Below are 14,241 nucleotides of genomic sequence, written 5' to 3' on the forward strand. Positions count from 1 at the left end.
AACAACAACAAAAAAAACAAAAAAACTTAAATAAAAAGCTAAACAGAAATAGCCAATTCAAAATATGAATAAATACTATAATACTGAAATAACACTGATAGTATAGTGAGAGACAGCCTATGTGACAACTAGCCCCAGTCTCCCCTCAATTACCAGTAACAAAGACTTTTTATTTAGCATATAAAATGTTGTATATTTTAAGTGTTTAATGTGAGTGATAAAGCATATATGCGTGTGTACTATATAGTGATTAAGGTCATTCATCTGAAGGACATAATGTGTGTAAACATGTTGTTTTTCAGGTGGCTGTGCTGAATAATAATGAGCTTCTAGTTAAAATACTTCTGGAGAAAGGAGCCGATCTAAACATCCAGAACAAGGTCAGAACCTGCATAAGCAAAACCAGACAGCAAATGAGATGTATCTTCTTCATTTCTGTCTGAGAGTAATGACGGACCATTAAAAGATCTCATGATGATCTGATCTATGATATATGCAATACACATTCATTTTATGAAACCAACTGTCACTATTTCTCCTAATATGAATGTTAAACGTGAGACCAAGTTAAAGGAACACTCCACTTTTTTTTGAAAATAGGCTAATTTTCCATCTCAAAAAAGTGGCGTGTTCCTTTAATACTTCCATAATACTTAATTTCCATTATGTCTCCTGAGCTATGAAAGACCAATACAATTTTCTCTAATCAAGAAGCACATGTTCTGGATTCATCTCTCTGACTGGACTCTTTCTTTGGGTTTTAGGCTGGCGTTAGCGCTTTGGAGATGGCCAAAGCATTTGAACGAGAGGTAAAACCCCATTCTTCTTGATACAACTTGTGCAAGCATGTAGATCATTGATTATATTTCTTTACCATTTCCTCCAGAATATCATCAGTCTGTTGGAAGAGTCCGAGACGTCAGACTAAATGAGACCAAACACACATGGGTTTAATAAACAACTTTACTAGCGCTGCCCTTTAAGCCGACCGTATTTGTGTTGCAGACATCAACATACAGCATCTTATTTCACATTTCTTGATTAATCAAGGATTTATCATAAAAAAAGCAGTTTACACCCGTGACACTGAATAAAACAAACGTTACATGAGAAGATTTACTGAGTGCGGATACGTGAATAATAGTACATGATAAGTGAGATTAAAACAAGCAAGGCAGTTAACCTAGAGTCACATGATCATCGTATAATCAATCAGCGTCTAGATCTGAACAGTCTCTACTGTAATGCACTGTGTGGTTTAACACTGTAAAAAGGCAACAGGACACTTCAGATGTTTGCGAATACAGTGAATGAAGATGAATTTACAATGTAAACAATGAGAAGTAATGGCACTCATAAGATGTCCAGTATACAGGACTAAAAGACCAACGTTTGAGATCATGAATGGCTCAGTGGCGACAAATACCAATGTTTCAGTGCCAAACATCAACTGTTTAACCAATGGAGGGTGAAATTTACCAAACATATTTATTTATTTCCAGCCATTTCAACTATTTTGCATTATTTCTTCTTAATGTACACTACTTTGGGGTCAGTAAGATTTTCCTATCCTTTTATTCAGCAAGGTTGCAGTAAAGACATGTTACAAAAGATTTCCATTTTAAATAAATGCTGTTTTTTTATAATCCTGAAAAGAATGTGTTGTGTCTGGAAAATCGCCCCCTATACTCTTAAATAGGGCACTATTTGAGGGGACAGCCATTTGTAGTGGTGTCTAAAACCATAGTGGACGTTATCAAATGCACTCATTCAATCCCATAATGCACCGCAATAATGAGTGTATAACCGAGGTACGCTCAACGGCTAGAGAATGCTCATAATGCACTGTGAGAGTCACACACCGAATGAATTCCTGCACCTGACCAGAAGATGCCGCCCAGCTGAATCATCCATTCATTTTACAAACCGCTGGTCCAATGTGGGTACAGCGCAATATCATACAGGTATAAATTCCTTTTTAATTGATTATTCAATTGTTTCATTAAGGGTTATACATGCTAGTTTCCATGACATATGTGTTTCAAATGAATTATTAAACAGCAAGCACAAACTATGCAAAAGCGGCAGCCGTTCCGGCGCTCTGACGCTGCATTCACACGGGGCTTCGCCGTTAACGCTTCTCATTTACTTTGAATGGGGGACGTCATGCGGTGCCGAATTGGAATGTTGTTTCAACCACGGAAAGACGTCAGTACACACCGTTTTACAAGTTCAAGTCCACCGACGTTAATCTACGAACTCTCTTTACTGCTTTGTCGGACAAAAAATGTCGGATTCAGCGAATGGTGGATTATGATTGGTCAGATCGCCTGTCAATCAAACTCCCAGCGAAGGGTGAATTGCGTTCATGCAACACTGGAAAAGTAATGTGACTGGCTGTTGTCACTATGACAGTTGTGTCAGCACCAGAGCCATAGAGAGAAACGCATGAGTGAATCAAAAGCATAAGGTGTCGTGTACTCTCGCTGGACTCGTTATCATACGGCGATCGGTTTCTACAAAGCAAACGTTGCGTTACTATTGATTCACAAGGCTTTACGATCCTACATCGGCATCAAAACACAACGAAAACACAGCGAATCCAACGCATTTATGCAGTTCGCCGTAATTTGTATAGACGGAGATTACAAACCAGCAGCAGCTGTTAGCTCCATTAGCTGCTATTTCAACAATGGCGGCTCTCAAGTTTGTGTTGGTCTTGTTGACTCCGCCCCCAGCGCCTGACGTAATCGGTTCTTACTTCTAGCCCAGCAATGTTTTGGTGCTACTTAAGAACCACTTTTCCTGGCTCGGAGCTGGGGCTTTGGGTGTGGAAACACAAAGAACCGATTTGAAACTAGGCTCTGGCTCCGATCTAGCTCTAGCACTGTCTTGGTGGAAAAGGGGTATATGTATCCTTAAATTATTTTTTACAACACCGGCAAAGATCGTTTACACTTATCATCTTCTTCTACTTCTTCCAGAGTGTGTTCAGACAGGGTTGCCAAGTTTTAAATATGGCATTTGGGGGTAAAATATGTGTTTTTTTGGCAGGGTTGCCTGCTAAAATTCGCATTCCTGGGTCTAAATATCACATAATTGAGGTTGCTTCAACCCGCGGACATGGAAAAACAGCCTACGGGAAAACCGCAGACTTGGCAACACTGTGTGCAGTTGAGTTCTGTTGACATTTGACAACTAACGTTATGCGTCGCTCCGTTGCTCTGATTGGTTGTTGGTCTATCGAATTGAGGTCTTTCCTGGTTCGGTTGAAACACGCCCCGTAATCACAGCCCAACGGGGCAGTATCAGACTCATATTCTGACTAGAATTGAGTATGACAACGTCAGGCTAGTTTTTTTGATCAAATGAATGCAGCCCTGGCGAGACTCAACAAAAAAATCTTACCAACCCCAAAAACAGAGTAGTGAAAGATGTTTACAAGCGTTCACATCCTAATCATCAATTAAACTGTTTATTATGTTGTATTTGCTCAGAAACTGGCGAGTTACTGGAAAAAAAGATTTACTCGCCAAAGCCAGTTTATTCTTGGTTTTAAATTTTGACCCTGTTGACAGTAATTCATGACCATAATCACTCCTAAACCTCTGTTTTTAAATGATTTCCACACATCTTTTTCTTTTAGTGCAGTGTGTTCATTTACCCTGACAAATCGCCTATGACACTTTGCCAGTGGCACAAACCCACTGACCGCAGTTTGAGGGATTATGGGAATATTTAGAGGAGGATTCATATGTCTGTTTTCATTAACCACAATCCAGTTATAATGCTCCATTATTTAGGTCGATAAGACAGAAAGTCCTTAAGAGAACAAATGTAATTCATTCAATCATTTCCCCACAATAGCTATTTTTAAACGTATGTGTCTGTATGGCCGAGTTTGTCTTTCTGTCGCTCAGATCTGTCCAGTAAGCACATGCTGTCAGTAAAGGACTCTTACAGGATCTCCTGAGTGAACCGTCTATCTGAACACACCTGCATTACAACATCTGTGTTCGTTTGTCTTCCTTATGAGCTTTGAAATCGACAAAAGCTGGGCTTGGTGCATATAATGTGTTACAAATGTTTTCATACTCACCAAAAAAAAGAAACAAGACCATATTGTGAAATGAAGTGAATTCAGAACATTATTCATCTGCACAGTACTGTATACTCCTCTGTGCACGTCCAGCTCATATTTCACCTCAAAGTCAAAAGGGTTTTTTACAACAATGAAGCCTGTTTTGAGGACCCTTATGATTGTTTGCATTGTGATATTTTAAACACATTTTTCAACCAACTTCTCATTATTGCAATGCAGCCATGAACATCATCCTACCCCGATAATTTTCCAGATTTTGTTTTTAATTTAGCATAAATATATTTATATTTTGGATATAGGGTGAATTCAGGGTGATTGGGACACTTTTTGGCTAAATTCACCCTATTTTAGCATGAATATTTGCTTCATTACATTTATATTTAATCATTTAGCAGATGCTTTTATCCAAAACAAGGAGACGTACATTAATTTTGCTGTTTATTATCTACTGTATAAAAGCAATATAAAAATAAAGGTGACTATACTTGAATAGAAAATGAAACTTAGTTTTAAGAACATTAAGATTTCTATAACAATTTTATAGAATTTATATTATATTTAATTTATACAATTTGCACTCAAAATCTCATTCATGCACAGAAAAAACAACAATAATAATAATACATTTTAAACTAAAATTTATACATTATTTTTGGTAATGTTACTGCTTTTATATTCTGATTTAAATACAAAAAACAAAAACAACTAATCTGTGTGATTTTCTTTCAATTCTAATGATCTTTTATGATTCTCATATATATAGTAGTTTTACTGTATCAATGTGTCAATGACTGTATATTAGTAATGATATATAGATCATTCAAATTAAAAATTATCATTATTAATAATTAAATATTCAGATGTATTACAGTCATGAGAATTTGAGGGGGAAAATAATGTTATAAAAACAAGTCACAATGCAACAACAACAAAAAAAAAAATACATTCTTTATGTATTTTTTTCCCTTTACTTTGGGGTGAAATGTGACCCGGACATGTTTTTGTGAGATTCAACCTCATATCAAAGTATTTTCATGTCGGTTCCTTCAACATCCCTTAAGTATCACTGCAATCCTAATTCAGGCTTAATCATGTCTGAAATATATAATAAAAATGGCTATTAAATCATATTAAATTGTTAAAAAAGCCCTTTTCACATACCAAATTACATCACAGACTCAGAACCATTTGCAAAGTACAACTCCCAATTGACGTTTCCATTTAAATCTGGCTTCAATCCAGTTTAGCGTCCACATGACGCAGTTCACGTCTTCTCTTTTCTCTGCTGGTACACAGTCGAAAAAGGTCAAAACAACAACAATAGCAACAACAACAAAAGGACAATCAGGTCAACGTAGGCGAACCACCGATTGCTACGATTGAGAAAGTGTCAACCACAGTGCACTGTGCTCAAATAAATACACTCGAAACCGACATAAATAACGCGTGACATGTACCTGAGCTTGGACTCATAGCACCGTTTAGAGGGAGAGCACCGCAGGGGTCAAAGGTCACCCCTCACCCCAGGACTCTGACACATGATGTGTCCCGCAGAGGTTCATAGTGCAAAAAGCGAGTGTCTCCAGGGACGAAATCCCTTCGGTCCGGCTCTCAGCTGCTGAACTTCACTCCGGCTGTGAAGTGAGGCTTCGGCAAGGTGGGCGGCTGTTTAGGTGGAGGCCTGCAAATCCATTAATAGGTTAATCATAAATGCATCCATCATCTTTGGGTCATTCCTATAGTTTGGTAGATGTTGGACTGAGCAGGTTTGCTGGGGGGAAAAATTAACCCTAACCCCAATCAAAGTAGACCAATCACATTAGGCTGGGCCATCTGACCAATCAGAGCAGAGCAGGCTCTCAGAAAGGAGGGGTTTAGAGGCTGTATTAATATTTTATGTAAAATATGCATTATTGTTTCATGAGGACATAAAATCCACCAGACTGTAGGAACGAGCCCTTGATCTGAGATGTTCGGCAGATGAGTGTGTGTGTGTGTGTGTGTACCTGCAGGGCTGCGGGTGAGGCGGAGCAGGTCGGGGGGCGGCCGGGGTCGGGATAGGAGCAGGAAGTCGGACAGCGGACGGGTTACGCATCACCCGGACGTTTCGACCCAGTGGGTCAGCGGGAAGAGGCTTCTGCGGTGGACTGGGCTTCTCAAACGCCTGTAGAGATGAGTAGAGGAGGAATACACATAGTGTCACATGGGATATATTTATTCATTTAGCAAACAAGATTAATGTACATTGTGACAGAGGAGATCTTTCATATATTCCATGACATGAGATTTTTGGAGACTTTTCTTACATCTCTCCAGAGAAAAAGATTCCAGTAAATCCATATTGTTACTAACTAAATTATCAACACTTTTTTTTTTCGGTAAGTGAAATAAAGCTGAAATAAAATATAAATGAGATGAAAAAAATCAGTGTTATTAACTAAAACTAAAATATATCTTTTTTTTTTAAAATTGGTAATTGAAATAAAGCTGAAATAAAATTAAATATAAATATTTGATGAAAAAAATATGTTTTGTTTAGAAATGTCACAATGCAAAAAAAAAAAAACATTTAAAATGGCTATTTCTCTTTATGCAAAATGTTATTTATTATTTTTTATTTTACTTTGAGGTGATCTTTTTTTCAACACAAAATCGTTTTCGGTAATTGAAATAAATCTGAAAAAATGCTTTGTTCACTAAAACTATTCAAAATATTTTTTTAAATAATAAAAAATGTCAATGCAAAAAAGAAAAAACCCTTTTAAAATGGTTTAGGGTGATATTTTTCATCCAAAAATCTTTTCCAATAATTGAAATAACCTGAAATAAAATAAAACAATAAAATATAAAAAATATGTTTTGTTCTCTAAAACTATTCCAAATTTTTTTTTGGTAAACTGAAATAAATCTGAAATAAAATATTACATTTAAAAAAAATTTAAACTATTCAAAAGCATTTTAAGTCATTGAAATAAACCTGAAGTAAAATAAAATATCAATATTAGATGGCAAAACTTATATAATATATTATTATTATTATTATTATAAAAGGACATAGAATTTAAACTAAAGTGTAAACTGAAATTATTAATTATTAAAATAATAGCTAATTCAAAATATGAATAAATACTATTATAATAATAAATAATACAAAAAAGGACACTGCAGTAAATCATGTCTCTTTCAGAAAAGATGTAAATTGGGTTCAAACTAAGACTTTATAAAGGGACTTTGGTTCAAATACTAAAGTATACACACACACAACATGCCAAAATAAACAAACAAGTGAATAAAATAAATGAATTATATAAAAATATATTTAAAAAAATTATAATAATGAAATTATATATTAATAATATTACATTAATAAGTTATATATACAAGTTCCCTTATTTTGAGCGTCCACCGGAGGGCAGTAGAAGCCAATCGAGCGTCACTGCTGTATGTGGCTTCACTGCTGCCATAGAAACGCTCTCCATAGGTCATGTGACATGCTCATATGTTCCTAATCTACACGCGGACTATGACGTAACGATAACCTGCTACCTGCTCTCCATCTGGTCCTCATTCTCTCTCTCTCTCTTATCATCATCATCATCATCATCATCTCACCTCAGCTCCAGAGATCCAAACATGATTTCACTGCTCACTTCCCTCTGTCCTTTAAAATGTAATAAAGGAAATGCTCTGAACTGCTCATATCTCAAGCGTTGCATGATTGCTGACGACAGAGAGTTGTTTTGTGGCTGATAAAAAGGTCTTGAGAAACCTTGCAGGAAGGAGTCTAACATGGGATGAATGTCCTGCCAGATCTCAAACACATGATGTCACTGATATCTGATTATATTTAAAGGATTAATTCACCCAAACTGACTATATTGTGTTTGAGTTTAAAGGTGCAGTTTGTAAATATTAGCGGAATCTAGTCGGGTTTGCGAATTGCAAACGCTTACCCCTCCCTTTCGGAGCACATAGAGAAGCTACGGTGGCCAACACAGGACAAAGATGTCGTCGTCTGAGACAGCAGAGAGTGGCTAGCGCTCTGTAGAGAAGTTTGTCCATTTAGGGCTACCGTAGAAACATGGCGGTACAAAATGGCGACTTCACTGTAAGGGGACCCGCGGTGTGTGTAGATAGAAATGGCTCATTCTAAGGTCATAAAAACATAACGGTTCATTATGTAAGGTCTTTATACACCACTGAAAACATAGATATGTATATTATATTGCATTTCTGTCCATAGATCCTCATAAATACTACACACTGCACCTTTAAAGGTACAATACAGTTTAAAGGTTTGGGGTCAGCAAGATTTCTGAAGGATCATGTGACACTAAAGACACTGGAGTAATGATGCTGAAAATTCAGCTTTGATCACTGGAATAAATTACATTTTATAATATATCACAATAGAAAACAGTCATTTTAAATATAATAATATTTTTTTACAACATTACTGTTTTTACTATATTATTGATCTAATAAACGCAACATTAGCCAGCATAAAATACTTTTTCAAAAACATTTAAAAAAGAACAAATATTGTTGTTTAGGTTCGTTCTTGATATGCATACAAATTAAATTAACATTAATTAATTGTACTAAATGTATATTAATTAATTTAAAAAGAAATAAAAAACAAATCTGCACCAAAAATAGTGTTTTAGAGTCTGACGCTGTATAAAATCGTTTTTAGTTCCATTAAGAACTTTTTATTCTCTAGTTATTTAAACAGACAAAAAAAGAAAAGAAAAAATTAATAAATATGGTCAAGGTCATGGTTTCAATTTCCAGGTGATGATCTGATCAAATGTAAACTTTGAATGCAATGCATTATGCAAGTCACTTTGGATGAAAGTGTTGGAGTTTTGTTGGTTCCTGGCTGCTTTAATGAGGTTGTGTTGTTTTTCTTGAGGCGGCTCATCCTCACCTGTCTCTCCACAGAGCTTCTTATAAAAGAGACAATGGCTCTTCTTTTACAAGCAGGTTTTTATAGGACAAACCAACAAATTGTGACAATTCATCAAACAACAGACAGGCTCATCTTCACCCGACTGCATATAAACCTCATCTGAGAAAGAACCTCAGGTAATTAACAACTCCATTCTAGCCGGCGTTATTTAATGCACACTTTTCTATCCTTTGTTGCCACTGATTGTAAGAGCCTCATTTAATGAGATTTTTACAAATGGTAGAAAGATTAAGATCATTATTCACTTACTAAAGATAAATGTCTGAGGTGACTGAACGCCACACACGCATTTCCAGCCATTTAAAGATGCTATATGTCATGTTTTTGACTGTACTAGAGCATAAAAATACCATATGTCTGCAGAGATTTAGGAAACATGCTTAGTTCAAATATTTGTTTCTCTGAAAACAGACAGTTCTACTTTGATACGTGTCAGAATGTCTGTTTTTGTGTTGGTCTGTGTGATCCCACCCACTGCCAGTTTACCCAATAGTATTTCGACACCACAGGTTGCCATTTGGCGGAAAACACAGCGTATTGCAGCCATGAAATGTACATCGTTCGGACTGAGCCTGGGCGGTGGTGATCATGAGGGGAGGTCCACACACACTCTCGCTCCAGCAAACTCAATCGCAACCACAGCTGTCAATCATGACGTTACACCCATTTTTACAGCAAATAACTTATTGGAAAAACGAACACTTGAACAGACACTATATTGCCAAAAGTATTGGGACACCCCTCCAAATCATTGAATTCAGGTGTTCCAATCACTTCCACGGCCACAAGTGTATAAAATCAAGCACTAGGCATGCAGACGCTTCTACACACATTTGTGAAAGAACGGGTCGCTCTCAGGAGCTCAGAGAACTCAAGCGTGGGACCGTGATTGGTTGCCACCTGTGCAATAAGTCCATTCGGGAAATTTCCTCACTACTAAATATTCCACTGTCAACTGTTAGTGGTGTTAAAACAAAGTGGAAGCAATCAGGAGCAACAGAAACTCAGCCACGTAAAATCACAGAGCGGGGTCAGCACATGCTGAGGGTCACAGTGCGCAGAAGTCGCCAACTTTCTGCAGAGTCATTAGCTACAGACCTCCAAACTTCATGTGGCCTTCAGATGAGCTCAAGAATAGTGTGTAGAGCTTCATCGAATGGGTTTCCATGACCGAGCAGCTCATCCAAGCCTTACATCACCAAGTGCAATGCAAAGCGCCGGATGCAGTGGGGTAAAGCACGCCGCCACTGGACTCTAGAGCAGTGGAGACGGGTTCTCTGGAGTGACCAATCACACTTCTCTGTCTGGCAATCTGATGGACGAGTCTGGGTTTGGCGGTTGCCTGACTGCATTGTGTCAAGTGTAAAGTTTGGTGGAGGGGGGATTATGGTGTGGGGGTTGTTTTTCAGGGGTTGGGCTTGGCCCCTTACTCCACCAATTGGAGTTGCATTTACAGTGTAAGGGGCCATTCACACAGAACATGTTTTATGCTTTGAAAACACGAGATACAGGCAGTGGAATGGGGTGTGTTTTTAGAACGCAATGTCATGCGCGAGATGCTGCAAAAGACACGAGATGCAAGCGCAACAGTCATACGAGCCCATCTAATGCGTTTACATTGAAAAACAATGGAAAAGTATCGCATTGGAATGGAAAAATGCGTTCTGTGTGAACAGCCCTAAAAGCTTGTCACGGCACTTTCCATTGTCAATTCACCCTTCGCCGCAAGTTTGATTGACAGGCAATCTGACCAATCACATTGCCGAATCTGCCGTTTTGTCCGACAAAGCAGTCAGGAGAGTTAGTAGATTAACGTTGGTGGACTTGAACTTGGAAAAAAACGGTGTGTACTGACGTCTTTCCGCGGTTGAAACAACATTTCTTTTAGTGTTCATTCATGTTTATGTCATGCTTATCAATGAACTATGAGAGATAATCGGTTCACGAGCAGCTTTAATGTGTCATGATCGCAGTAGCGCCTCAGGTAAAGAGCCACAAAACGCTATTTATTGTTTAAATTTCTTTAAAAAATGACAATTTCAAAGTTGAGACTTTATTTCATATCAAAAGTAACCTGCTCTGTCCTGTCTGTCGGTGTGTTGTCAGTGTCCTCGATGTATTTTCTCTACGTGAGAACGTGTGTGTGGTTTGAGAGCGCCATGGCTTTTTGGACATAGCAACAGTAACTAAAGGGGGCGGGTCTTTGCGAACGGTCAGTTGCGCTCATTCCTGTTGTGTGTCCTCAATCTGGCAACCTGCATGAGCGTCAAGTCTGAGGAGGAGAGGGCGGGGCAAACAACTTTTTTCAATATTTTGAATCTGAACTGCAGTACCCATTTCAACCACTAGCAATATTACATACTGCACCTTTAAACATGTTTACATTAAGACTGTAAATAAATGAATCAAATTATTCAAATATATCAATTCACACTGAGAAAAAACCCTAAATGATCCCAATTTCAAGATATTATTGTGCCAGGCGAGTGAAAAGTGGGTTTAAAAGTAAAATGTTCGTTATTTCCCTATTGAACATAAGCCGATCAATGACCTGCCCACAGTAGGCTAATACATTTTCAAATTGAGTTTGTCAATCTGTCTGAGGCTGACTATTTTAAGCCATGTCAAAACCTTTCTGATCGACTCCCTCTGTCTCTATTGGCTGGCCAGCTTCATCCTGCGTTTTCTTTGGATTGCATGAACCTCTGAACACACTTGAGATTTAACACAGCACAGTGGTCTAATGAAAGAGGCCTGTTCACACCACTGGAGCTCCAACATTAAACTGTAAATCTATTATAAAATATTACATTGTGCACTAAAAATGAGCTCTAACTCACCATTGGAACACTGCTTGGGAATGAGAAAACCATGAAAATAAATGAAATAATAAAAGTACTATGTACCTGCTGACATGTATAGAAGTGTATTCAATGTTATTATCAGTGGTGCTATTGCTCATTGATTTGAACAAGCCCCCAACTGTAAGCATCAATCAAACTGGAGTGGTATTATTTTTCTCAGTATCACAATAATTTTCCTGCTGGACAATAAAACGGGTGGAAGAAAAAAAGGTTCCCTAGACACACATTGAAGGAGGGACCCAAGTCTGCTTTTCACTTGAACCAGTAAGAAACCACCTAGCAACCATAACCTGAACACCCTAGCGATCACCCAGATCCACATGCAACTCTCTAGCAACAACTTAATGCACTAGCAACAATCCAGAACACCATTGCAACCACCTAAAAATACCCTAGCAACCACCCAGAACTTAACAATACCCCTAGCAATGATCCAGTACTGGGCAGAGCACCCTTGAAAACACCTAACAATACCCTAGCAACCACACAGAACCATCCTGAATGCCCTAGAAACCACACAAACACCTTAGCAACCGACTGACAATGCCCTAGCAACCACCCAGCAACACCCTAGCAACCATATAGAACACCATTGAAACCACCTGACAATACTCTAGCAAACACACAGAACCACCCAAAACATCTTAGCAACCATTTAAAACTCATGCAGAACACACTAGCAACATCCTAGCAACCATCTAGAACACCCCTGAAACCACCCAACAATACCCTAGCAAACAAACGGAACCACCCAGAATGTCCTAGCAAACACCCCAAACATCTTAGCAACCACCTAACAACACCCTAGCAACCACCAAGAACACCATTGAAACCACCTGACAATACCAAGAGCAAACAAACAGAACCACCCAGAATGTCCTAGCAACCACCCAAAATATCTTAGCAACCATTTAAAAACAATGCAGAACACCCTAGCAACCACCTAGAACACCATTGAAACCACCTGACAATACCAAGAGCAAACACACAGAACCACCCAGAATGTCCTAGCAAACACCCCAAACATCTTAGCAACCACCTAACAACGCCCTAGCAACCATCTAGAACACCATTGAAACCAGCCAACAATACCCTAGAAAACACACAGAACCACCCAGATTGTCTTAGCAACCACCCAAAATATCTTAACAACCATTTAAAAACAAAGCAGAACACCCTAGCAACCACCTAGAACACCATTGAAACCACCTGACAATTCCAAGAGCAAACAAACAGAATCACCCAGAATGTCCTAGCAACCACCCAAAATATCTTAGCAACCATTTAAAAACAATGCAGAACACCCTTGAAACCACCCAACAATACCCTAGCAAACAAACGGAATCACACAGAATGTCCTAACAACGCCCTAGCAACCACCCAGAACATCTTAGCAACATCATAGCAACCACCCAGAACATCTTAGCAACCCCCTAGCAACATTGTAGCTGGTAACCATTTAGAACACCATTGAAACCACCCAACAATACCCAGAGCAAACAAACAGAACCACCCAAAATGTCCTAGCAACCACCCAAAACATCTTAGCAACACCCTAGCAGCCATGCAGAGCACCCTAGCAACCACCTAGCAACACCCTATTAAGCAACCATCATCCACCCTATCGACGGCTAATCAATCACCCAGAACCACACAGAACACCCTAGCAACCACCTAACTACCACCAGGAACACCCTAAAACTCAAAATAAAATCTAGTTTTATATATGCAATTTCTGCAGCGTTCTAATTATCACTGGCATATTTATACACACATACTCACCATGGCGATCTTGCAGACGTTCTGGCAGGCCAGGCCGCGGACAGCCGCTCCCGCTGGGAGTGCTGATGGGGGGGCTCTGGGTGTGTGTGTTGGCGTCAGTGGCAGCGGGTGAGAGAGGTGGACCGGAGGGCACTGGGGCAGACGGCGGAGGCCATGAGACGGGACCACAGAACCCACCGTCTGGAGAGGAGACTGAGGCTGGACAGAGAGAAAACACACTTCACAATGAGTTCAGGTCACACAAGCTTCCAATAATGTTTGGTTGACACTATGTGCATTCCGCCTAACATCTCCTTTTCTCTTCCACAGAAGAAAGGAGGGTTTGGAAAGACTTGAGGGTGAGTAAATGATGACTCATTTTTGGCAGAACTATCCTTTTAAATGATACAAATGAGTCTCATATGAGCACACGCACACACATCAGAAGAGCTTTATGCTCTTGACCTGCAGCCAGATGTGACAAGAACAAAAGGAGATGAGAGACAGAAACCGTGTGTGTGTCTGTATAACCTCACCTTGCC

The 14,241-nt window shown here is 38.9% G+C and overlaps 1 protein-coding gene across 2 annotated transcripts in view; it reads right to left on the minus strand.

Annotated features, from left to right (window-relative positions):
- Positions 1 to 5,583: 5,583 nt before the first annotated feature.
- Positions 5,584 to 14,241, minus strand: part of adam12a (ADAM metallopeptidase domain 12a) — a 173,656-nt gene continuing 164,998 nt past the window's right edge. For both annotated transcript variants that reach the window (XM_079846048.1, XM_079846049.1), the window contains 3 exons: positions 13,721 to 13,918; positions 6,109 to 6,266; positions 5,584 to 5,783 (listed from right to left, as the gene is read on the minus strand). In XM_079846048.1, the coding sequence (XP_079702174.1) occupies positions 5,714 to 5,783; positions 6,109 to 6,266; positions 13,721 to 13,918 (426 nt within the window). In that variant the 3' untranslated portion in view covers positions 5,584 to 5,713. The remainder of the gene's footprint in view (positions 5,784 to 6,108; positions 6,267 to 13,720; positions 13,919 to 14,241) is intronic.

The sequence above is a fragment of the Gobio gobio genome (genome assembly GCF_949357685.1).
Source record: "Gobio gobio genome assembly, chromosome: 20".
NCBI lineage: Eukaryota > Metazoa > Chordata > Actinopteri > Cypriniformes > Gobionidae > Gobio > Gobio gobio.